Raw genomic sequence first — 24,147 nt, 5'->3', positions numbered from 1 at the left:
GACCGAAGGCAGGAAAATATATATCAGCCCCATTGGTACGGCAATGGATAGAAGAAATTCAAGAGAAAACTTTGACACTAGGCGACAAGGAAATGAAAGTTACCAGGATCGGAATATGCGACACAGGGATCAGAGAGAGAACCAGCAGCCCACACAGTCAAACCGAAGCAACCGGGATACGAACTGGCGAGCATGCGAACATACAATGAACATAGTAGAAGTGACGGCAGAAAATGAAACTATACCTTTACCGCCCCAAGGAAACAGTAATCGAGTGTGACTAGAGGGAGAAGGTAATGAGCTGTCAGCGTGCCACAATACTAACATGAGCAACATAAACACTAAAACGAACAAAAAAAGAAAGGAAGAAGCAGACACTGAAACAAACTCACATGTACAGCATATCCGCAATCTATTTTTAAGGTATGATAAGGTAGCAGAAATGAAAGAAGATTTGTTTACTGACGAGAAAGAAACAACACACAAGGTAAGAGAAATTATTCAAGCAACAATAAAGGTAAAGGTGGGAAACATAGATGTACCTGTTGTTTTGGATACTGGCGCATCAACAAGCCTGATGTCAACCAGTTTGTTTAAAGAGATAGCGCAGGAATTAAATGTACCCCCGCTACCCATAGAGAACTGTAAGATCGTAATGGCGATGGGAAGTAAATCTAAAGTTATAAAATCACAGGCCAGCGTACCCATTAGCATATGTGGTGTAATTTTGCAGTGTACTTTGTTGTTGGTAGACAAACGTATAGTGAACTGTATACTTGGGATGAAGGTGTTCAGAAGATATTGGGTAAAAATAGACATCGGCAGCGGGATATGTCATTTTCACGTAGGAGGGCAAACACTGACAGTGAACTTAATAAGAACTACAATGAGAAATCAGACTAGGCAGATACCGAAATGGAAGTCGATGATGCTGGTGGGGAGATCCTCGATGAGCAAACACAAGACAGTAAGATAAGTAAATCCACTAGTATCATAGCATTTTTCGTAAACAACCCATATGAATATGAAATGGAAGTGCGCCCGCATGAAACCTATTGTAGGACGTCATATGGTGTTCCTTGGGCAAAGAAAGAGGCAGTAAGACAAGAAGAGAGCGTATGATTAGGTGGAAGGTTATTGAAACATCGAACTCACCGTACTGCAGTCCGATTCTCGCTGTTGGTAAGACTGACGGAACGGTGCGGTTGGTGTTAGACGCGAGAGAAATAAGCAAAATCACCGTTACTAAATGAACAAGGCCAGAGAATTTAGAAGAGCAGTTATTAAAGTTTCATGGTTCAAAAATGGCTCTGAGCACTATGGGACTTAACTTCTGAGGTCATCAGTTCCCTAGAACTTAGAACTACTTAAACCTATCGAATCTAAGGACATCACACACATCCATGCCCGAGGCAGGTTTCGAACCTGCGACCGTAGTAGTCTCGCGGTTCCAGACTGTAGCGCCTAGAACCACTCGGCCACTCCGGCAGGCAAAGTTTCATGGCATTAAGTATTTAACATCCCTTGATTTGAAAGCTTCATACTGGCAAATTTTATTACCGGAAGAGAGTAGAAAGTATACAGCTTTCATAAATGACGAGAGGAGCAATCGATTTAGGGGGCTGCCTTTCGGATTAAACGTGAGTGCTGGTGTATTTATTGAAGCATTAGACAGGGTACTTGGACCGGAACTGCTTAGCCAGGTTACACTCTACGTTGATAATGTATTAATTGCAACTCAAACGTAAGTATTTTCGAAAAGGCTTTTCAAAAATTTGATGAATACGAGGTCACAGCTCATTTCACCAGTAGGAGTTCTACCTGACCCCAGTAAGCTAAATGCGAAACGCAATTTCCCAACACCCTACACAAAGAAACAGTTAAAAGGTTTTCTAGGAATGGCCTCGTTTTTCAGGAAATTTCTGCCACGACAATTGTTGAACAGTAGGTCGCTATTAAATTTACTGCGTAAAAACCGCAGTTGGTTGTGGACTAAAGAATGTGAAAATGATTAAGCAGGTACTGACTGGCGCGCCTAACCTTAAACACCCAGGAATGGAGTCGGAGTTTAGTTTAAGCACCAATGCTTGTTATCAGGGGCTCGGTGCGTGTCTGTTTCAAATAATAACAAAAGATGGTAAATAAGAAGTCAATGTAATCAGTTTTGCTAGTAGAACCCTCACAGAATGTAAAAGACCTTATTCTGTAACTGAGCTAGAGGTGTTAGCAGTGGTTCGGGCTGTAAAGGAATTATTTATATATATATATATATATATATATTTATTTATTTATTTTATTTACGAATATATCGACGCTAGTTCAATTACCATAGATTAATGCGTAAAGCATTTGCTGAACAAAAAAAGCTTTACGCTCTTCATTTATTAGTTTTAGAATAAGTTACCTTTCGCTGTTATCCTGTCCTAGTGTTAAGACATGCTGTGCCATTCCTTACTGATAAAATTGGGTTAACCCTTTCCAGCCCAGTGATGCCATATGGCATCATCAGATTTAACTTTTTCCCAAGGTAAAACTATTTGTCCAAAGATTATAAACAAGTGTGCAGGGCTTTCTAAAGTTCATTGTTCTTAGGTTGGCTACCGTGAATTCGCTAAAACAGAGAGCACCAGGCTACAATGCCTTGACAAAAGTACTGTTGCATGGTGTCTGCGGTACAGTGCACCCAACTGGACTTTCAAAATATTATATCAAGGTAAAGGAAGCAAACTAATATAAAAGTTGTGCTATTAAATTATTGTTGAAAGTGTAAATTAACTAGTAAACACTTTGAAAATAATGCTAGTTGCGGTAATTTTCAGCTTGGAAGTCACAAACATGTGTGATTCCATTTGGCATCATTGGGCATTTGTTATGTTACCAAATTTAGTACATGCAATATCTTCGACTAAAGTTTACCATAACATGTAACTCTAAAATTTTCAAGTTTCTTTTGAAGCTGTATTATGCTAACTAATATTAATATCTTAAAATTTTTATTGATATAATTTACCAGTTTTTTTGCTGATTCAGTAAAAAATTCCTGGTTTGTTTACCAGATGATTCGCAATCATAAATCATTATCAGAAGAAGAAATATTGCTGCTTCTCGAAGGTGATTTATCTGATTTGGACCTTGATACGTCTGATGTGGAGGAAGAGATTGAAAATGCTCGGCAGCAGGACCCTACTACACTGGATATACAGTTTCTTCAAGGAATGGACCTTGATATGGTTGAAATTCTGGCCCCTCAAGCCAATGATGAAGATGATGTTCCCTTGGCTTCAAGATTACTTGCTGACCCAAACCTTGCACCAAGTCATTCAGCTCAGAAAATTCAGTGTGATACACACCGGGGTCTTCGGTGGAGAATGAAGGACGTTGAAGAAGTGGGCACATCATGTAATGCAGTTTTTTCTGACCCTCCAGGAGATGAACTGACACCTTTCCAGTATTTCAGAACAATGTGTAGTGATGACATTATCCAGAACCTAGTCGAGCAATCTAATCTATACTGCACACAGAAAACAGGTGCATCTTTAGATACAAATGTTCGTGAAATAGAAAAGTATATAGGGATAAACATCCTAGCAGGTGTTGTGAAAATGCGGAGTTACAGAATGTATTCGGCAGAGGCTTCAAGATTTTCTCCAATAGCTGACTCAATGCCTAGAAATAGGTTTGATAAGCTAAGAAATTATTTGCATGTGAATGACAACACTAAAATGAAACAAAGAGAGGGCCCTGATTATGACAAGTTGTTCAAGGTGAGACCATTTGTTGACAAAATCAAACAAGGTTTTTCAATTATTGAACCTGACGAATATAATTCAGTGGATGAATTAATCATTCCTTTCAAATGTCATTCATCCCTGAAACAGTACGTAAAAAGCAAACCACACAAGTGGGGTATAAAAGTTTTTGCCCGTGCTGGTTCTAGTGGAATTGTGTACGATTTTGAAATATACCAAGGGAAAGGAACTGTACATAATGATACTGGTCTTGGTATAAGTGGTTATATTGTGATAAGGCTTGTGGAAGGACTGCCAAAATATAAAAATTTTAAAGTGTTTACAGACAATTGGTTCACCTCTTACAATCTTATTTCTGCCCTGAAAAACTATGGCATTTTGGATGTTGGAACTGTTAGATCCACAAGACTTCAAGGCTGCAATCTAAAAGCAGACAGTGAGCTGAAAAAGCAGAGACGAGGATCATACGATTATCGAACTGAAACAGAAAGGAACATCATAGCCCTGAAGTGGTATTATAACAAGTTTGTCGTTCTTGCATCATCATACAAAGGAGTAAGTCCAGTAGAACGGGTGAAACGTTGGTCAGTGGGAGAACGAAAATATATTGATGTTCCAAGGCCAGACATTGTTTGAGAATATAACCGTTCGATAGGAGGAGTTGATCTGCACGACATGCTGGTTGCTTTGTATAGGAGTAATATTGGTGTGAAAATATTTTATCTAAGGATCATATTCCTCCTCCTTGACATGTGTGTTGTGAATGCGTGGCTCCTATACCGCCGACATTGCAGACAAAGAGGAATTACCAAACACATGTCTCTGTTTATTTTTCGGTCTGATGTAGCTCATGGGCTACTAAAGGCAGGAGACATTTTGGTAAGAAGACGAGGATGGCCATCAGATGACAGTCCATCGCCTACAGTTGTGAAGAAACGAGCCTCATTGGTTCCCAGCCCAGTTGATGACGTAAGGTATGACAACATTGGACACTGGCCACAGCATGTAGAAAACAAACACAGATGTAAATTGTGCATTACAGCATATTCTCGAACGAAATGCATCAAATGTAATAAACCTCTTTGCTTTACCAAAGACAGGTACTGTTTCTTAAATTTTCATGTAAAGTAACAATCATGCTGTAAAAAAACATAAAATTGTCCTGATATGCAAGTTGCATTATTGTATGTACTAATTTTTCTTTAATAAACTGCATCAACTTGTGTAATTAAAATATTCATTCAAGTTCCATTACCAAGCACTGTGACATCCCAACCACCTGACTGAAGGAAACAAATCCTGCCCAATGATGCCATATGGAGTCATCCCAAATTTCCATCCAAAAACAAAAAAATAACAAAATTTCTTATAAATATATATTATTCCAAATCATTATGTAGGGAAATACGCGAAAAAATATTTTTTCCCGCAAGTAAATAAAAGTTGGGCTGGAAAGGGTTAAATAATGAAAGTGATTTTGAAGCAGAGCGATTTCGTCTTTTGTGATACCATGGGTCCCAGGTACTGAAATTCTGGAATATTATTACTATTATTTTAATTTTATGCAGAGAATTTAGATGGAGGTGACGATGTTCACGGCGTCGCTGCCCAACAATAGAGATACGTGAATGTGTTCATCTTTTTCCTTCCGTGGCCACTACCGTCAATTTCAATATATTTGCCGTGACATTCAGAACCTGCAGTCTTTCTTTTCATTTAATTTCGAAGTCCACGCATTTACGTTCTAAGATGAATAAATGCATTTAATTGTAATTCTTTTTATCCAGGCCACGGGGGATGACAGCACTCAAAATGTACGTGCCTCTATCCCTACATCTACATCTACATCCATACTCCGCAAGCCACCTGACCGTGTGTGGCGGAGGGTACCTTCAGTACCTCTATCGGTTCTCCCTTCTATTCCAGTCTCGTATTGTTCGTGGAAAGAAGGATTGTCGGTATGCCTCTGTGTGGGCTCTAATCTCTCTGATTTTATCCTCATGGTCTCTTCGCGAGATATACGTAGGAGAGAGCAATATACTGCTTGACTCTTCGGTGAAGGTATGTTCTCGAAACTTTGACAAAAGCCCGTACCGAGCTACTGAGCGTCTCTCCTGCAGAGTCTTCCACTGGAGTTTATCTATCATCTCCGTAACGCTTTCGCGATTACTAAATGATCCTGTAACGAAGCGCGCTGCTCTCCGTTGGATCTTCTCTATGTCTTGTATCAACCCTATCTGGTACGGATCCCACACTGCTGAGCAATATTCAAGCAGTGGGCGAACAAGCGTACTGTAACCTACTTCCTTTGTTTTCGGATTGCATTTCCTTAGGATTCTTCCAATGAATCTCAGTCTGGCATCTGCTTTACCGACAATCAACATTATATGATCATTCCATTTTAAATCACTCCTAATGCGTACTCCCAGATAATTTATGGTATTAACTGCTTCCAGTTGCTGACCTGCTATTTTGTAGCTAAATGATAAAGGATCTGTCTTTCTGTGTATTCGCAGCACATTACACTTGTCTACATTGAGATTCAGCTGCCATTCCCTGCACCATGCGTCAATTCGCTGCAGATCCTCCTGCATTTCAGTACAATTTTCCATTGTTACAACCTCTCGATACACCACAGCATCATCTGCAAAAAGCCTCAGTGAACTTCCGATGTCATCCACCAGGTCATTTATGTATATTGTGAATAGCAACGGTCCTATGACACTCCCCTGCGGCACACCTGAAATTACTCTTACTTCGGAAGACTTCTCTCCATTGAGAATAACATGCTGCGTCCTGTTATCTAGGAACTCCTCAATCCAATCACACAATTGGTCTGATAGTCCATATGCTCTTACTTTGTTCAATAAACGACTGTGGGGAACTGTATCGAACGCCTTGCGGAAGTCAAGAAACACGGCATCTACCTGTGAACCCGTGTCTATGGCCCTCTGAGTCTCGTGGACGAATAGCGCGAGCTGGGTTTCACACGATTGTCTTTTTCGAAACCCATGCTGATTCCTACAGAGTAGATTTCTAGTATCCAGAAACGTCATTATACTCGAACATAATACGTGTTCCAAAATTCTACAACTGATCGACGTTAGAGATATAGGTCTATAGTTCTGCACATCTGTTCGACGTCCCTTCTTGAAAACGGGGATGACCTGCCCTTTTCCAATCCTTTGGAACGCTACGCTCTTCTAGAGACCTAAGGTACACCGCTGCAAGAAAGGGGGCAAGTTCCTTCGCGTACTCTGTGTAAAATCGAACTGGTATCCCATCAGTTCCAACGGCCTTTCCTCTTTTGAGCGATTTTAATTGTTTCTCTATCCCTCTGTCGTCTATTTCCATATTTACCATTTTGTCATCTGTGCGACAATCTAGAGAAGGAGCTACAGTGCAGTCTTCCTCTGTGAAACAGCTTTGGAAAAAGACATTTAATATTTCGGCCTTTAGTCTGTCATCCTCTGTTTCCGTACCATTTCGGTCACAGAGTGTCTGGACATTTTGTTTTGATCTACCTACCGTTTTGACATAAGACCAAAATTTCTTAGGATTTTCTGCAAAGTCAGTACATAGAACTTTACTTTCGAATTCATTGAACGCCTCTCGCATAGCCATCCTCACACTACATTTCGCTTCGTTTGTCTGCAAGGCTTTGGCTATGTTTATGTTTGCTGTGAAGTTCCCTTTGCTTCCGCAGCAGTTTTCTAACTCGGTTGTTGTACCACGGTGGCTCTTTTCCATCTCTTACGATCTTGCTTGGCACATACTCATCTAACGCATATTGTACGATGGTTTTGAACTTTGTCCACTGATGCTCTACACTATCTGTACTTGAGACAAAACTTTTGTGTTGAGCCGTCAGGTACTCTGTAATCTGCTTTTTGTCACTTTTGCTAAACAGAAAAATCTTCCTACCTTTCTTAATATTTCTATTTACGGCTGAAATCATCGGTGCAGTAACCGCTTTATGATCGCTGATTCCCTGTTCTGCGTTAACTTTTTCAAATAGTTCGGGTCTGTTTGTCACCAGAAGGTCTAATATGTTATCGCCACGAGTCGGTTCTCTGTTTAACTCCTCAAGGTAGTTTTCAGATAAAGCACTTAAAAAAATTTCACTGGATTCTTTGTCCCTGCCACCCGTTATGAACGTCTGAGTCTCCCAGTCTATATCCGGCAAATTAAAATCTCCATCCAGAACTATAACATGGTGGGGAAATCTACTCGAAATATTTTCCAAATTATCCTTCAGGTGCACAGCCACAACAGCTGCTGAGCCAGGGGGCCTATAGAGACATCCAATTACCATGTCTGAGCCTGCTTTAACCGCGATCTTCACCCAAATCATTTCACATTTCGGATCTCCGTCAATTTCCTTCGATACTATTGCACTTCTTACCGCTTTAAACACCCCTCCCCCTTCACTGCTCAGCCTGTCTCTGCGGTATACATTCCAATCTGAGTTTAGGATTTCGTTACTGTTTACGTCTGGTTTCAGCCAACTTTCTGTCCCTAGTACTATATGGGCGTTGTGATCGTTTATTAATGAGAGCAGTTCTGGGACCTTTCTATAGACGCTCCTGCAGTTTACTATTAGCACATTAATATTGTTATTCCCTGTTGCATTTTGCCTACTCCTATCTTGCCGCGTCTCAGGAGGCGTCTTGTCGGGCCTAGGGAGGGGATTCTCTAACCTAAAAAACCCCCATGTGCACTCCACACGTACTCCGCTACCCTTGTAGCCGCTTCCGGCGTGTAGTGCACGCCTGACCTATTCAGGGGGACCCTACATTTCTCCACCCGATAGCGGAGGTCGAGAAATTTGCACCCCAGATCTCCGCAGAATCGTCTGAGCCTCTGGTTTAAGCCTTCCACTCGGCTCCAAACCAGAGGACCGCGATCGGTTCTGGGAACGATACTACAAATAGTTAGCTCTGATTCCACCCCGCGAGCGAGGCTTTCCGCCTTCACCAATTCCGCCAACCGCCTGTACGAACTGAGGATGACCTCTGAACCCAGACGGCAGGAGTCATTGGTGCCGACATGAGCAACAATTTGCAGTCGGGTGCACCCAGTGCTCTCTATCGCCGCCGGTAGGGCCTCCTCCACATCTCGGATGAGACCCCCCGGCAAGCAGACAGAGTGAACACTGGCCTTCTTCCCCGACCTTCTCGCTATTTCCCTAAGGGGCTCCATCACCCGCCTAACGTTGGAGCTCCCAATAACTAATAAACCCCTCCCCCCGTGTGCCTGCTCGGACCTTGCTGAAGGAGCAGCCACATGTCCCCTCACAGGCAGAGCGGGCGATGCCACACGGCCAGCCTCCACATTGACCTTCCGCCTCGTGCGCCGCGAACGCCGCTGAACCCGCCACTCCCCTTGGGGAGAGGGTGGCCCAACCGCGCCCGGTACCCGCGAAGATGTCTCGACAGCAGGGACAGGGTGAAGCATGTAACACCTGGGGTGTACCTTGCGACGCACCAGACTCCCCACTGCCGCTACACTCCGAGGCAGCAGCCTGAAGACGGCTGACCGCGGCCATCAACACGCTCAGCTGTTCGCGAACAGTGGCCCGCTCCTCCTGCGTCCGTACACAGCAGTCACACATCCTATCCATCCTAAGGAAACAATTTACTGAAGAGAGTTAATCAACCTTTAACTAGACTGCTAATTCACTAAAGGCGGCTGCTTATTCACTAAACTGTGGTTGCTAGCCACTTCTTGTAGAAAACAATGAAAATAGCACTACCTGTCTCTGGACTGTATTGAAAACAAACTCTAGCACTACTGGCACTATGGTTGACTACAGGGACTCTCTCTTACTGTATTCAAAACAAACACGAAATCTATGGAACACTATTAAGAGCACTCGAAAAATAAAGCTTCCTAAAAGCAAATACACACGGAAGAAGAAGTGACAAGTAAGAAAAATACAGTTCATATGTTCGCATACATTTGAGTGTGTACAAGCGTAACTATATTTAAGACTCCTGTCCTACACAGTATTAACGCTTTTTTTTTTACCACTCATTCGCGAATGTACTTGCCCTCTTATTGATGCAGTCAGTCGGCCGTATTCTTTAATAACATTATTTGTAATTTTCAGTGGTTTAGTTTCCACAATTGATCTTTGCCTATGTCGCAACAGCGCTTCACGCGAAATATTTATTATGCGACATCCACAATAACCTTTATTTCAAAATTTCAACGACCGATTGAATAAAGATTTTTCTAACAATAACAATAGCAAAACATAATAATATAAGAGGGCGCGTTACAGGGCGTTTCGCAAATTTCAATATTACCTTTGGGGAAAATATACTGAAGTTTACTGTGATCATTATGCTTTGTCCTTTCTTCTTACGTGTAAGTTTTTACATAAGAGAATAGCTAGGTCGTATATATATGTCGAGGAGTTTGATTTTGAAATTGTGTACATAAAAGGGGAACAGAATGTTTTGGCAGATGCACTATCACGGTTACCCCAAGGCCACACCGATTTCCACGAGTTAGAAGAACAAATATCAGATTTCAAGGTACTTTTAATAAATGTTGGAACTTTTAAACCATATTATATCAAAATGTGCAGACATATGCAACGCTTGCAGGAAGAAGACCCGAGATGGAGCAAGGTAGTAAAAAATTTGCAGGCTAGAACACACGAACGTTTAGAGCAGTATTCATTATACATAATGGCGTCCTCTTTCATAGAAGAGATCGACGAATGGATAAGAGGTTTGTGTGCATACCTCAGGAATATGTGGGCAACTTAATTCAACACACGCACCTTACATGGGGACACTGGGGGGTGCTAAAGTGTGCTGCCATAATTTCTATGTATCGTTATTTCTCTAATATGAGGCGACGTATAGAGCAAGTTATCAGACGCTGTTTGGTCTGTCAAAAGGTCAAACACCAGAATAGTACATGCCTTAATGTACTCCACCCAATAATACCAAAGCAACCAAGAGATGTTGTATCTATTGATGCTGCAGGACCTTATCCCCAAGCCCACGGCCGGGTCAAATACATCGTAGCCCTGTATTACGTTTTTAGTAAGTATCTCCAGCTGTACAAAGTCATAACAGTTAGTCTGGACCAATTATAAGGCGGATTCTGGAAGACTACATACCACACAATGGGAAACCCCACACAGTTCTAACTGATAACGCACCAAATTTTTAAAATCACAAAGCATACGTCATATTCTAGTATCCAAGTTCCACCCGGAAGCAAGTCCCGTCGAACGGTGCTTCCGTGAATTTAATAGGTTTATCCGGACATATACACCACAGAACCAAAGGAAATGGATAGAATATCTGGGTCCGATTCAGTAAATCAACTACTGCACATATCAACTGGGCCACAACGGCCGAACTTATGTTTGAAAAGGTGGAACTAGATGAATGGGCAAAACTGATATCTAAATTAGGGCACAAAGATGTAGCCTTAGATGAGAAAGTACGGCGAGCGCTAATAACATTGGAAGAGCAAGCTCAAATAAGGAAAGGAATTTACGACAGGAAAATAAGAAATGTAACAGAATTCCAGATTGGGGAGGTAAATTAGGAACTCAACCAAAATCATCCAAGTTAAAAGCATTGAATAGAAATGGCAATATATATCAGTATTGACAAGCCACATCCTGGTTGCTACTTGACAGGAAATATAAACAAAATGGTAAAATAAAAGTCATGTATCCACATAAAGATTTGCGGAAATTTATTAAATGAAAATGCAGGTCTCATTCTTTTCTTATCTGTTATATCAATAAAACACAAGAAGGTAGGAGGTTTGATGAATAAACTGACTGGCTCTCAGTTCCTCTCCAGCTAAGGGGTGCAATAGTTATATTTCCGGTGCCTTCTCCCTCTTCTACTATCCTGTTTAGCCAACAAGGAATGTTCAATTTTCTCCAACTATCTAACATGCAAAGAATGACCTTCAACCTAGTGAATAGGAATTTTCCTTGTATTCTGATATTGTACTTTCTTAAGACTTAAATATCTATAGAAGCAAAGGAAAGCCGGCCGTTGTGGCCGAGCGGTTCTAGGCACTTCAGTCTGGAACCGCGCTACCACTACGGTCGCAGGTTCGGATCCTGCCTTGGGCATGGATGTGTGTGATGTCCTTAGGTTAGGTTTAAGTAGATCTGAGTTCTAAGGGACTGATGACCTCAGATGTTAAGTCCCATAGCACTCAGAGCCATTTGCGCAAAATAAACCTTTTGATGTTCCTTAAGGAAACACGAAATATACAACAAGAACTAAAACAATTATACACAATACTGAACGAGCGAAAACCATTAGATGACATAGTTTCACTACATCAAGAGAAGAAACTTGAATAAGGGTGATGGAAAAGAAAGGAATTCACAGTGCGCGAATAGCACAGAACTTAAGAACTAAGCGACTTACACACAGCACATAAGTAAGCGACGATGTGAAAGGTAGAAGGAAATATACACATTGAAAAATGCGTGTGACTGAGATGCAAACTATAAAATAACATATCGTACAAGATTTGGAGAAGAGGAGCAGTGGTACATTTATAGAACTACACTTTCGAAGTAGCGAGCTTGATGTACAGGGAAAATACGTACCCACAAATTTGCCATTACCTAACTCACTTATGTTAGTTGCTATTAATTACATGGTACCTTATAGGAAAAGCATAAAAAGCAAAAGAAAACTGTGAGCATGAATCATACAACACGTAGGAGATAAGCTAAGTAAATACGAAAACCAACCAATATGCACACAATGTAATTACATGAAGTTAAACAAAATGACTGAGGTGAGTACAGTATGTTTAAAAAAGTGATATGGAGAAATAAATGGAATTTCACTGCTGGATAATACTTGGACACAGAGAGAGTGTGAAAGATTTTAGATTCAGTTGGAGGTATTAATTAGTTAATCTACGTTTGTGATGACATATCACACATGGAGTGAATCTAGGAAGAGAATGAAAGTGTATTTGAATAATATGAGTTTATTTATATTTGTGGGAAGAAATAAATAGGGTGGTGAGAACCCCACAGGCAAAGCATGGGTATAAATGGAGATTTATGTGGAAGATTTTTAATCAATAATTATATGGGTACACGGCGATGAATATGAAGATTAATATTACAGGGGTACCTAGGAACGCGCCACTAAGGTGATGTAAAATAGAATAGATTATATAGTTTTAAGTCTTAGAATGAATGGTTGTATGAGTGTGGAAAGCGAAGTATGATGATGCATGTACGGTAAGTAATTATGAAAACGAACATCTTGAAGGAGCAGTGAAGAGTAAAGGAGAAACACTGAAGTCAGTAGTAACAAAGGTACACAGTACATTTAACGTACACCACAACACAATGATTTGTTACATATACATCAGAATGTAAGACAACTTAGTATGAAAAATATTTCCTTACTGACCAACTGGTACAGCTTGAGCAACTATAAGGTGAATATAAATGAAAATATGATATACAATTCGTACGAGGAATGAATGTAAGTGTGAAACAATATTTTCTACACTGACTTCTTGACACTCGCAGAAGCGAGTTCCTCTATAGTGGGAATAAATTATGAGTGGAACTACACAGGACAAAAATACAGTAAAATTACTGGTCATACGTTAAAGCGGTAACCATGTATATGTCGTCGCACCAATAAGGCAGAAATACGACTGGAAATATGTGTACATGAATGTGAAATATTACGACGATTGACAAGCAGTGATGAAGTCAGGATTGTCAAGGGATAAAATATCCCACACACTCGCTCACATACGAGAACTTGTAAATATTCTATATAGTATTGAGTTTATCAAATGCCAAGGACAGAATAAGTACACCAACGACGCACTACAAGTAGCAATCCTAGAAGTAGCTTGATCTCTGAAGCAGACCCTAGCATATCCCTCTTTTTCCATGTAGTGATTAGTGCTAGAAAGTATTTTCTATGTGTAGTTGTGAAGGTAAAAACGCGTAGGAGGTTGGTCCTGCGAGACAGGAACAGAAAATGAAAATATTCAGAATAAATGAAAGGTTCCTTCTGATCTACATATTAGTGTATAAGATGATGCATGCCATGGAGTCCATACATGAAATGTGAATGTGAAGTGTACATTTATTTGTCAACTTTATTGGGAATGTCAATGTCTATGAAAAATGTATGAACTATTTTCTGTGTCTATTTGTAGAGGTAAAAACGCTCAGGAGGTAAGTTCTGCACGACAAGAGAAGAAAATGCAAATATTCAGAATAAATGCAAGATTCCTTCTAATTTACTTATTAAAGGTTAAGATTATACCAAACATGGAGCTCATAAATGAAATGTGAATGTGAATTGTACATTTATTTGTCAACTTTATTATTGTCAACGTCTATGAAAAACGTATGAAATATTTTTTAAGTGTATTTGTGGAGCTAAAAACGGGCAAGAGGGGGGTCCTGCAAGAAAAGAGAAGAAAATGCAAATATTCAGAATGGATGCAAGGTTCCTTCTAATTTACTTATTAGTGTGTAAGATGGTACCTAACATGGAATCCATATATGAAATGTGAATGTGAATTTCAAATTTATATGTCAACTTTATTATTGTCTACGTCTATGTAAAATGTATGTACTGTTGTCAATTTTATGTTAAATTTTATTCTTGAAGAAGAACCATTAATATATGTGTGTGAAGTGCAATGGGATGGACCGAGTAAAATACTCGCACATGTGAAGTGATACAAAAATAGTAAGTCCTGATAATAGTGAAAATAACGGCTGAGTCGTGGTAAAAGTAAACGCTACAGTCTAGCGAAGTGAATATAGTGAGTGTGATGTGTGTGCGATGGAGAAATCAGAGGAAATCCGTATAACTACTCATTGATGTGTGAGGACCGCCAAACTACAATGCACAACGAAAGATAATGCCAAGTCCTGCAGTGCGGCCCTTACCTTCAATTTCACTGGCCGAAAACCTCGTCCAGGTGGGAGATGATGTATTAGTGTTCTTCGGGTTGAGCGTTGGAGCTGAATCCATCGTATCCAGTCTCCGGACTGGAGGGCATATACAACACCGACTTCATAAGCCTGTAGCGACATAATAATGGATGCGTGGGCAGTGCTGCTGCTCACGTGACGTGTTAAACAATGAGCCACTGCTGGCCATAAGTGCAGCGAACAATGAGATAGAATGTGCTGAAAGGACACCTTCTCAGATTTGCCAATGCACCAAAAGCAGGTGAGAAAAACAGTTTTTAAAACAGGGTAAAAGGACAATTTAAGAAATGTAAAATTTTTCCCATGTTCATACTATACAGCTTAACAAATGTAAGGAGAAATAACAGGGCCGTTAGCACAACCTGGACGTGCGATTATGTAATATAAGTATATATGAACGTATTTATGTGTATGAATTTTCAGTGGCCAAAGAAATGAAGCTTTGTAGATATACTTGTAGTAGAATTGACTTGCACAAAGTGACCAAAATGACACCCAAGGTAAATAAGGCTACTGTATACTGTCTGCCTAAATAGACACACTTATTTCTGGCAGTATAAAGTAGGGGGGCATTTGTGATAAATCTTTTGCATTTTTTACTTTTATGTTTTCATTTTCTTTAAAGGCAAAGAGAGAAGATGAAGCAGTAGCCCAGCATAGACCCTGTGCCTACCGTCATGAATTTTTGATTTTCGTATGTTAAAAAACATAAGATGTTTTTCCTGTTCCTGAGTAAGAGGAAGGATTCGCGCTCTGCTAGTTATCTAGCACATAGTCATAACTGTCATTTTGGGCAATGTGAATAAGTGAGGAGTATGTATTTCTGTGGGCGTTGAACAGAAGAATATAGTATTATTGTATTAACTAAAGGGTTATATCAGTTATTATTTCAAATAGTACTGTAATAAGAAGAACTGGAGCCCACCTCTGTACTTCAGAAAATTATGAAGATCTGTTTAATGCAACATGGACACGGTCAAGTTTTGATAGGTGGATACGGCGATCGGACATAATATTATAAATTGGTAAGCATAAACCTACAACAAGAAAAGTGATATTTCATTTATGTGGAACTAATATGAAAAGATTCTTTACCCATTTACAGGTATAGCCCAGCTTATTGTGTTTGTCCGAGTCCCGAAAAATTAATCTCGTTAATTCCATATATCTAAAAAACATTTTATCATTTTTTGCTATTTTTTATTATATTATATGACCATTTAGGGCATCAAGATGAGAGTGGTGCAAGCAGTGCCCAAGTGCAAAATTTGTGTAAGGGGTCTGTCATAATTAGTAGCGAAAAGTGACACAGATGAAAGTATATGAATGGAAGCAAAAATGTTCCAGCTAACATGGGTTCCCAAATAAGCTGTTTGGGAGATAACAGCGAATGTGTGGTTATGGGCCACAACTGACTTGAGCATGAAATTTTGTCTCAGTTAGTACAAACGAATTTGAAATGTGAACAGTTCTATTAAATGTCCATTTAAATATTACCCACCTACATTAACAGAAATGAATTGCTGATTTAGCACATTACATGTCGAAATTTGTGTTCCTTGTATCATAGTCACATGACTTTATCCCTCTTTTGTATCACACATATTCCTTTTTCAATCGCATACATAAAATTTTTGACCAGTTTAACAGTTTTCAACTACTGAAATTTATCTACTTAATGGCGAGTTTTCTTAACATGTAACAATCAACATATGCAGCTAAATAGTCTCTCATGTTTAATACGTTAATACAAAGTTAGATAATATTTTTTGTATATATGTTCCACATTTTTCAATGGAAAATCAGATAATTTCTAAATTATAGAATTAAAAAGTTCCATTATTAAACTAAAAATGAAAAGAAATTTTGTATCTTCTTTCTTTACTCTCAGTTTAATGGATATCATATTTTCTTTGGAACTTTTACTAAAAGCTTTTAAAGACCTCAGGAATGACATCAAAAGATTTTTTTTTCATTTTTAACACTGAAATAAGATTCAGATATGTATTTCCATTGCAGAGGAATGTCTACTTCTTTTAAAAGAAAAACAACCCATTTTCACAATTACTAATTTTATGTTTATTTTTAAACATCGTACCAAGTCACCAAAGATAGTCAGCTGAAGTCTGAGGGGAGAGACTCAGCAGGTAGCAGGGCTGTTGTGGGTGAAAATATTCTCGAACCTGCCCTGGGTATACCACTTCCAATATAACAATGGGTATTAAAGAGTAGTTTGATAACAGCTTTGTTTTATTTTAAAATTTCTGTTTAATTAAGCAACATGATTTTACTTGAATTACTATTATAAAACAGACTCAATTAGAACAAAAAGTAAGGAAGTAAGAAAAGAATATTATTAAGCCTTCACTCATAATGCAGTTAGGTGCATTTTTAATTCCTTGATCCATTTTAATAACATGATATATAGTTTTGATATTTATTGATTTAATTATAATTGCCATAAAGTGTTTTAATAAATAAAAATATAGTTTTCTTCCATTACTTATTATGCAGGACATGTATGCAATCCAGACCTCATAGCATTATTGGAGGCACTGTAAACTTTTGATTAAAGTAAACATAGAAAGCTTTCTTTAACACATCACTTTATGAAATATGGTCTTGTCGGAGGTAGTTCACCACTACTTTCCTTTGAGATTTGAACTGCATTGCACAGCTAGTTGTAGAAGAAGCTGCGATGTATGATTGAATACAAGCAAAGATTTACTTAGTATATTTTTTCATATGTATAATGCATTGTCAGAAGGAAGTGGTCAATGACAAAAAAATCCAGGCCCTATTGGAGATCAGATCTTGAAGATGTGAACCTGTACTCTGGCAGTTAGCCACTAAGCCACAAATTAGGTAGTCAAAAGTAAGAATGTTCATATAACAGAGAACAACTTCCTCACTCCCCACCGAGCGAGGTGGCGCAGTGGTGAGACACTGAACTCGCATTCGGAAGGACGACGGTTCAATCCCGCATCCGGCCATCATGATTTAGGTTTTCCGTGATTTCCCTAAATCACTCCAGGCAAATGCCGGGATGGTTCCTCTGAAAGGGCACGGCCGACTTCCTTCCCCATCCTTCCCTACTCCGATGAGACTGATGACCACGCTGTCTGGTCTGCTTCCCCAAACCAACCAACCAACGTCACTCCCCCATCCCACAGCCTAGAAAGTGCATATTGCACAGGCAGTAGAAAACTTTCTTTGAAGTACAAAGTCTATGTCTTCTCATTATCTTGTTAAAATAAAATACTGATTGTTTTGATGAGGTTTTGTTTTCATAGCATTTTGCATAAGAAATTATGAAGTAATTCATATCATCTAATATTTTATAAGTTCTTTAACAGTGTAGGACGATATGGCTATAAAGTCATATAGACTTTATTGAATTTCAAAAGTTTGTTATTTCTCAAGACACATTCATCATTAAATGGAGTAGGTAATAATGACACACGCTAAATTATTTTCCAATCATATTGTATCTTTTATTCAGTGACATGATATGTCCAAAATCCTGTGATCAAAAGATAGTATTTTACTGTTAAACAAATCAATAATGACCTTTTGAACTACATGGTGTAGAGAAATAAAAATCCAAATAATATTTGAAATAGCTGTTTTTAGATTGAATACAAAACAGTATACTCTGTAGTTTACAGTATGATCTTACTGAAACAATGATTATATTTTGAGATTTCTTATGTTTTGACATTTTGTAAAGTATAAAAATTTGCATAACGTTTGCCATGAGAAAAGAAAACAGATATCACCCAGTCTTATTCAGTGATCAACAGTGAGAAGATAAGAATAGAAAGATGAATTAAAGATTCAGGTAATTCTTTGTGTAACTCTTCAGGCTTTCCCAGTAAGCTCTTGACGTGTGGAATAATTGGGTCTATTGCCGGATGTTTGTGTCGCTCTGGCAGACATCCGGCAGTAGACCCTATTATTCCACATGCCAATTTCTTTGTGATTCCTTGATGTAAATTGTCACAGAACCTTGTTGTAGATGGAAGGAAAAGAGAAAAATGCCTTGAACTGTTGGTGCAGGGACTATCCAACTGGGTAGCATACAGTTCACAAGACTAGAGGAATACATGAAAACATTTCACGTCACATGCTGTGTTGAAGACTGCAGGAACTGCTATTGACTTTCGTTAGGGTTCATTGCATGGTGCTTGGGAGATGCCACAGTGAATTTCATAACTGATAGTTTTCGTATCATAACTTGCATGTAATCAAAGTTGCCAATCCAAGGGAATGTCACATTGAAGATATATAAAAAGAAGTAGTTTTTGGTATGGTCTGTTATAATTAAAGGTCACATAACGACGTATTGGCTGTTAAAGTCTTCATGCTATCAAAGTTACAGCACAAAGTCTGAAGTTTCACAAGTTTATCATGTTTTAGTGGTTATTAATACAACATTACAAAGTACTAAGTTGCTGGTTCACATCCATCCTGCCATTTCCGGTTTTTTCTACCTTTAAGTTTCTAAAATATTCTGGGACTGCCTTGTTACAGGATCTTTAACAGAAGTATGATTTGTAATATTCTGTGTTATGCACATATGTGTGTGCTGTCTCTCTTAGGTGTGTGTAGTCTTTGTCAATAATTTACAAACTGAGCTTGAGACATACAAAAGCGAGTAAATATTCAAAACATGTCATCATCTGGTAAAACAAGCAACCATTCATAATAAAAAGCATATAAGAGATCGACATATCTGCAAAAGAATTACTGTAAAAGGTAACTTAGTTTCATGCATTTATAAAGTATAAAAGAAAATTTACGAGCTATTTCATTTAAACTACTACTTAGAATAAAAACATTGAAAAGACTGACACATTTGCAAAATAATTAAAAGGTAACTTAGCCTTAGCCATCTATAAAATATAAAGATAAGTTTACAAGCTATTTCTTTTAGGACACATCTTTTCCAAAGAAGAATGGTTTCAATTAAAGTACATCTTCAACTACCAATATGATACTTTTAATAATTTTATTACAATAAATTGTACCAATACTGACGCATTTTCGAGAGATCCTCAATGTGCTGGTATTCTGAAACAGCATTTATTCATGGGACCTCAGTTAAAGGAGCCATTGTTTTAATTCGTCTGCTAGAATGGCTACCCACCATTTCTAATTACAAAACGACTCCATAAGCTAGTTTTCAGAGTTTCTAAATATAAACTTATGTTGTTGAGACATCTTGAAGTCTGTTTACACAAATTATTGCATTCAGCTCTGGCTGGCTTCAGCTTGTTTTCTGCCTGTAAATCAGCAAGGCCTCTCTTTTGGGGTTGATAAAGGCATATTAGGAAAAATAGTTAATACAGCTTTTTCAGTGAGTATCGATGTCAGTTCTTGCAAACTCTTTAATGTCTCCCTTACCCACAGCTCAGTCCACATGAATACAGAACTTTACACATTCATAAACAATGTAATTTCGAAGTTCACATACCCTGCAATTAAGATAAAGCGCTCGAACAGTAAACCCGTGGACTGTTCAAGCAAGAAATACACTGGGAGAAACTGTAGAATTACAAGATGAAGTGTAATCTCCTGTACTCTCTAGTTGAGGCGAATGTTATTGTTTTCAATGTTACGTTCACCTCACATGTTGTGAAATAAAGGTTCCCGAAAATTGATGGACAGCTCTTTCAGTCTTCCATGCAGCATGTGATGTCAAAATGACGTCATGTGTGCCTTAGGTCTTGTGAACCGTTAGCCATATCCAGCTATACTGAAACTCCATACCTGCAAAGAGTATAGAATGAGCCAGCAGCTGACTGCTTAAAGACAGTCGTCAGCCACACTGCATTACCTGTGAAAAAATATTTAGTTGTAATGTTTGTTTGTCAAATTTTAATGGTTCTTCAACTTAAGTGTGTGTCTTATGGCAGTGTGGTTCTGATCAGGGCATAATAAAGTTGTCTAGCAGTGGGAGTAGAGTTTTGATCTGGGCACAGTCTTGTTTCCTGACCATGGTTGGCTAAGACAGCTTAAAAGCTTGGCTTTGGGTTAGTACTGAAACGTCAATTGTTGATTTAGAACAGGTTTGAATGGTTTGTTTAGTCGGTGTGTGAGCTCTAATTAAAGCAGAAACAGGCGAGAAAATGTTGGATTAATAACTTTGAAGAGACTGGATCTGCCCTCAAGAAGAAACCAGCAGGATGACCAAGAAGTGTGCATTCTCCAGCGAACGTTGATGATGTACGCGAGTCTGTCTTATGGAGCCCACAGCACTCAAGTCACAAGCAAGCAGCAGTGGTTGGAATGTCATGGGAGAGTGTTCGCAGAATTCTTCATCTTGATTTAAAATTTCATCCGTACAAATTGCAGATGGTGTAATTGAAGGACAACGATTACTGGTTACGATTAGGATTCTGTCAACAAATGATAATAAAAATAAAAATTTTATTATAAATTTAGGTATGTTATGTGAGGACAGAATTATTGACTTCTCGAAACTTAAATGTTTCCTTAGACATAAAGACAGTGAAATCATGATTGACTTGGATACCAGGACTCTCAAACAAGACAAGTATTGTACTGGGTACAAAATTCATTTTTTGCAGGAGAGTGAAGAAACAAACATACAGACACTCGCATGTGACATAGAACATGATGATTTGAAAACACAGTGAGAACGTTTGGAGTATTATGGGAGGGATCTCCAACCATCTCGGGATTCTGACGATCTAACACGCCAATTGGATAGTATTTAACACAATATCCCTCAGTTCTACAACCAACAACTGAATCAAGCAAGGCCAAGCCAAATAACTGCTTGCATAAGGGCCAGAGGTGGATCAACACATTACTGACTTGCTCAATTTATGAAGTTCTTTCTCTTGACTAAATCTTTCGTTTTGTCTAGAACTGTAATCATGTACATCAATAGTATTGGAACAAAGCTTTCTACCTCAAAGTACCGTTATCCAAGATGGCGGAGATGACTTCATAAAATAGGGCGGCTATGACGTCAATCAAGATGGCAGATTTTGGCGGGAAGTTTGAATTTTGGTGGGAAAGTGCCACACCCCCCTCTCCCCCACAAAAATTGCGTGAATTCCAGCAGGATAATGCACCACACCCTGGTTATCTCTACTAAGCAAAGAAACTGGTGGGGAAAAAGTACTTGTCTTTATTATTTAACCAATTTCAAGCAGGTGTGTTCTCAACTGGGTCTGGACTCCAATTGGCTTAGTTCATGTTGTCGCCACCAGAGGACGCCACCATGACATCAGGTGATGATACAAGTAGCGTTATTTAAGATGGCAGTACCCAGTGTGTTCACCACGAGCTCCAGAGCCCAACTGACTTAGTTCATATCGTCGCTACCAGAGGATGCCACCGTGACATTAGGTCATTCCAAAGTACCGTTATTCAAGATTGCTGCACCCAACGTATCCACCATGCGATGTGGGTCTAGTTCATATAGGCACAAACTACCTAGTTTCAACTACTTTTCAAGGTCACCCAACCGCTCACTTCCACATCCGAAATACAGGCACATAGATCACTTTATACAGTAAATGGCTTAAGATTTTCGGTAACTTAGCAAATAAGGAATGTGTATATTCTTGCACAAAATATTTATTAACTTTTGCATATACATTTACACACAGAAAACAACTCTTGCATTATTTTTTTTAGGTGTAGTTTTAATACTGTCCAATTTAATTTTTAACTTATAACTTATATCCACATCTGAATCAGCTATTTCTTTCTCCAACCAGTAATTTGACAAATACAGAGAAGGTATATTCTCGAATTCTAATACAAATCTAATTTTCTTCATGAAAAATACTTGTTTTATGGCTTTAACTATTTGCTCTGTTCCTTCCTGCAGCTCTTCTAGACGAGAGCACTCGGGGATTTTAATTTTTCCTCGTATCTCCTCCATTACGCTACTGTTAAAGCGTTCCACGTCTTCCTGTGTGTATGTCTGCAACTCTTCTGTTCCACATTCTTGCGGGATCTCTGTGTAGAACTTTAAGTTTACAACTTTTGCAAACGAGTGTCCGTTAAATGTAGTTATTCCATCAGATTTAAATTCGGCAAATGGATATTCTGTTGCAGACGGATTGAGGCAGAGGCCATAGTATCCCTATTCAGAAGGATGCGGAGGTGTAGTTTTGCGTCGTAACTATATCCCCAGTGGCACTACATCGGATGCTGCATCAGTACAGTTGGCCCAACTTTGGTCGCAATAAGCGGCAGTGAACACAAGAGACATGGTGGGCTTGGGAACCAAGGTGTCCGATGTAGGGTGCAGTGACAGCAGTCTTTGGGTGTAAGTTCGCAATAGGAGAGAGTGTGCATGGCTGGCAGGCAGTGATCCAGCAATAAGTCTGGCGCAGGTGTGAAAAGTGTGTAAGTGACCTGAAATCGGCTGAAGTCAGCCAACAGATAGCGTTTGATTGGGAGAGACCAGTTTAGCTTCCAGCCATATCAGGAGTAGACACAGCCCATAGATGCGGAACTAGCAGATGCAGTGTCTAGTAGCAGTAAGCTGGATGGCCCACATTAGGTCATTGATCGTTGTGGAGCACCTCTCAGAGCAGGCTACACATGATGACAGATACGTCATTGCAGGAGCGTACAGTATTTATGGTCGCCCGACCCAGTTCTGTTGTAACAGAGCGTAATTTCTGACCATGGAAGTGGCACAGAACTACGCTTGGAAATGGTGTAATCTGGATCACCAATGCCATGGTCTGGCTGTCATACTATGTAGCGTTGACAGTGTTCCAGCCACAGCAGCAGCGACGGCGACTGAGCGTGTGGTAACCAGTCTCTCTTTAGTGCCCTTGCAGTGACCATCGTATCAGATGTGCAGGGATAGTGAGAAAAAGATAGGAGAGATAGCGCACAGAGGTATACAAATAGTTATATTTCCCTCGTCTCAATGGAATAGGGCAGAAAACACATAAACGAAGTAATGTCAGCTAAGCACTCCATGTTGTTCTCGCACAGGATTCTGTCATCATCAACATCATCATCATCAATATTGAGGTCAAACACCAGTTGCACTGACGGAAAAAAATCACATCACCAAGAAGGAGTCGTGCGACATAAACAAAAGATGGAAGGCACGTTTCTGCATCTGAAAGATGATGTCTATTCCAGTTTCGCGACAGTCGCGTAAGAGTCCTGTTAGCAGCGCTACTATGAGTATTCAAATCAGATTTGATTTAAATACACGTCGTAACGGTTGTGAGTGTTAGTTACCTTTAGGACTGAATGTGGTGAGTTGATGTTAGTCAAGAATGTCTTTAGGATGAAAAAGATGTCATTATCAACACCTCACTATATTTGAACTACATAGATCGTGTAATAGGGCTATGAGAAGCTGGATGTTCCTTCTGCGATACTGCAGAAAGA

At 39.3% G+C, this 24,147-nt stretch overlaps 1 protein-coding gene across 1 annotated transcript; it reads left to right on the top strand.

Moving 5' to 3' along the window:
* Positions 1–3,056: 3,056 nt before the first annotated feature.
* LOC126188691 (piggyBac transposable element-derived protein 2-like) lies at positions 3,057–4,385 on the top strand. Its single transcript, XM_049930298.1, has one exon. The coding sequence runs from the start codon at positions 3,057–3,059 to the stop codon at positions 4,383–4,385; it is 1,329 nt and encodes a 442-aa protein (XP_049786255.1).
* The last annotated feature ends 19,762 nt before the right edge of the window (positions 4,386–24,147 follow it).

This window comes from Schistocerca cancellata, chromosome 5, assembly GCF_023864275.1.
Source record: "Schistocerca cancellata isolate TAMUIC-IGC-003103 chromosome 5, iqSchCanc2.1, whole genome shotgun sequence".
Classification (NCBI taxonomy): domain Eukaryota; kingdom Metazoa; phylum Arthropoda; class Insecta; order Orthoptera; family Acrididae; genus Schistocerca; species Schistocerca cancellata.
Note: the sequence above shows the minus strand (reverse complement) of the source record. Positions and strands in the feature narration are given on the sequence as shown.

What these genes read in the sequence shown, in the direction of transcription:
- LOC126188691 (XM_049930298.1), top strand. Translation starts at nt 3,057, where the DNA reads ATGATTCGCAATCATAAATCATTATCAGAAGAAGAAATATTGCTGCTT.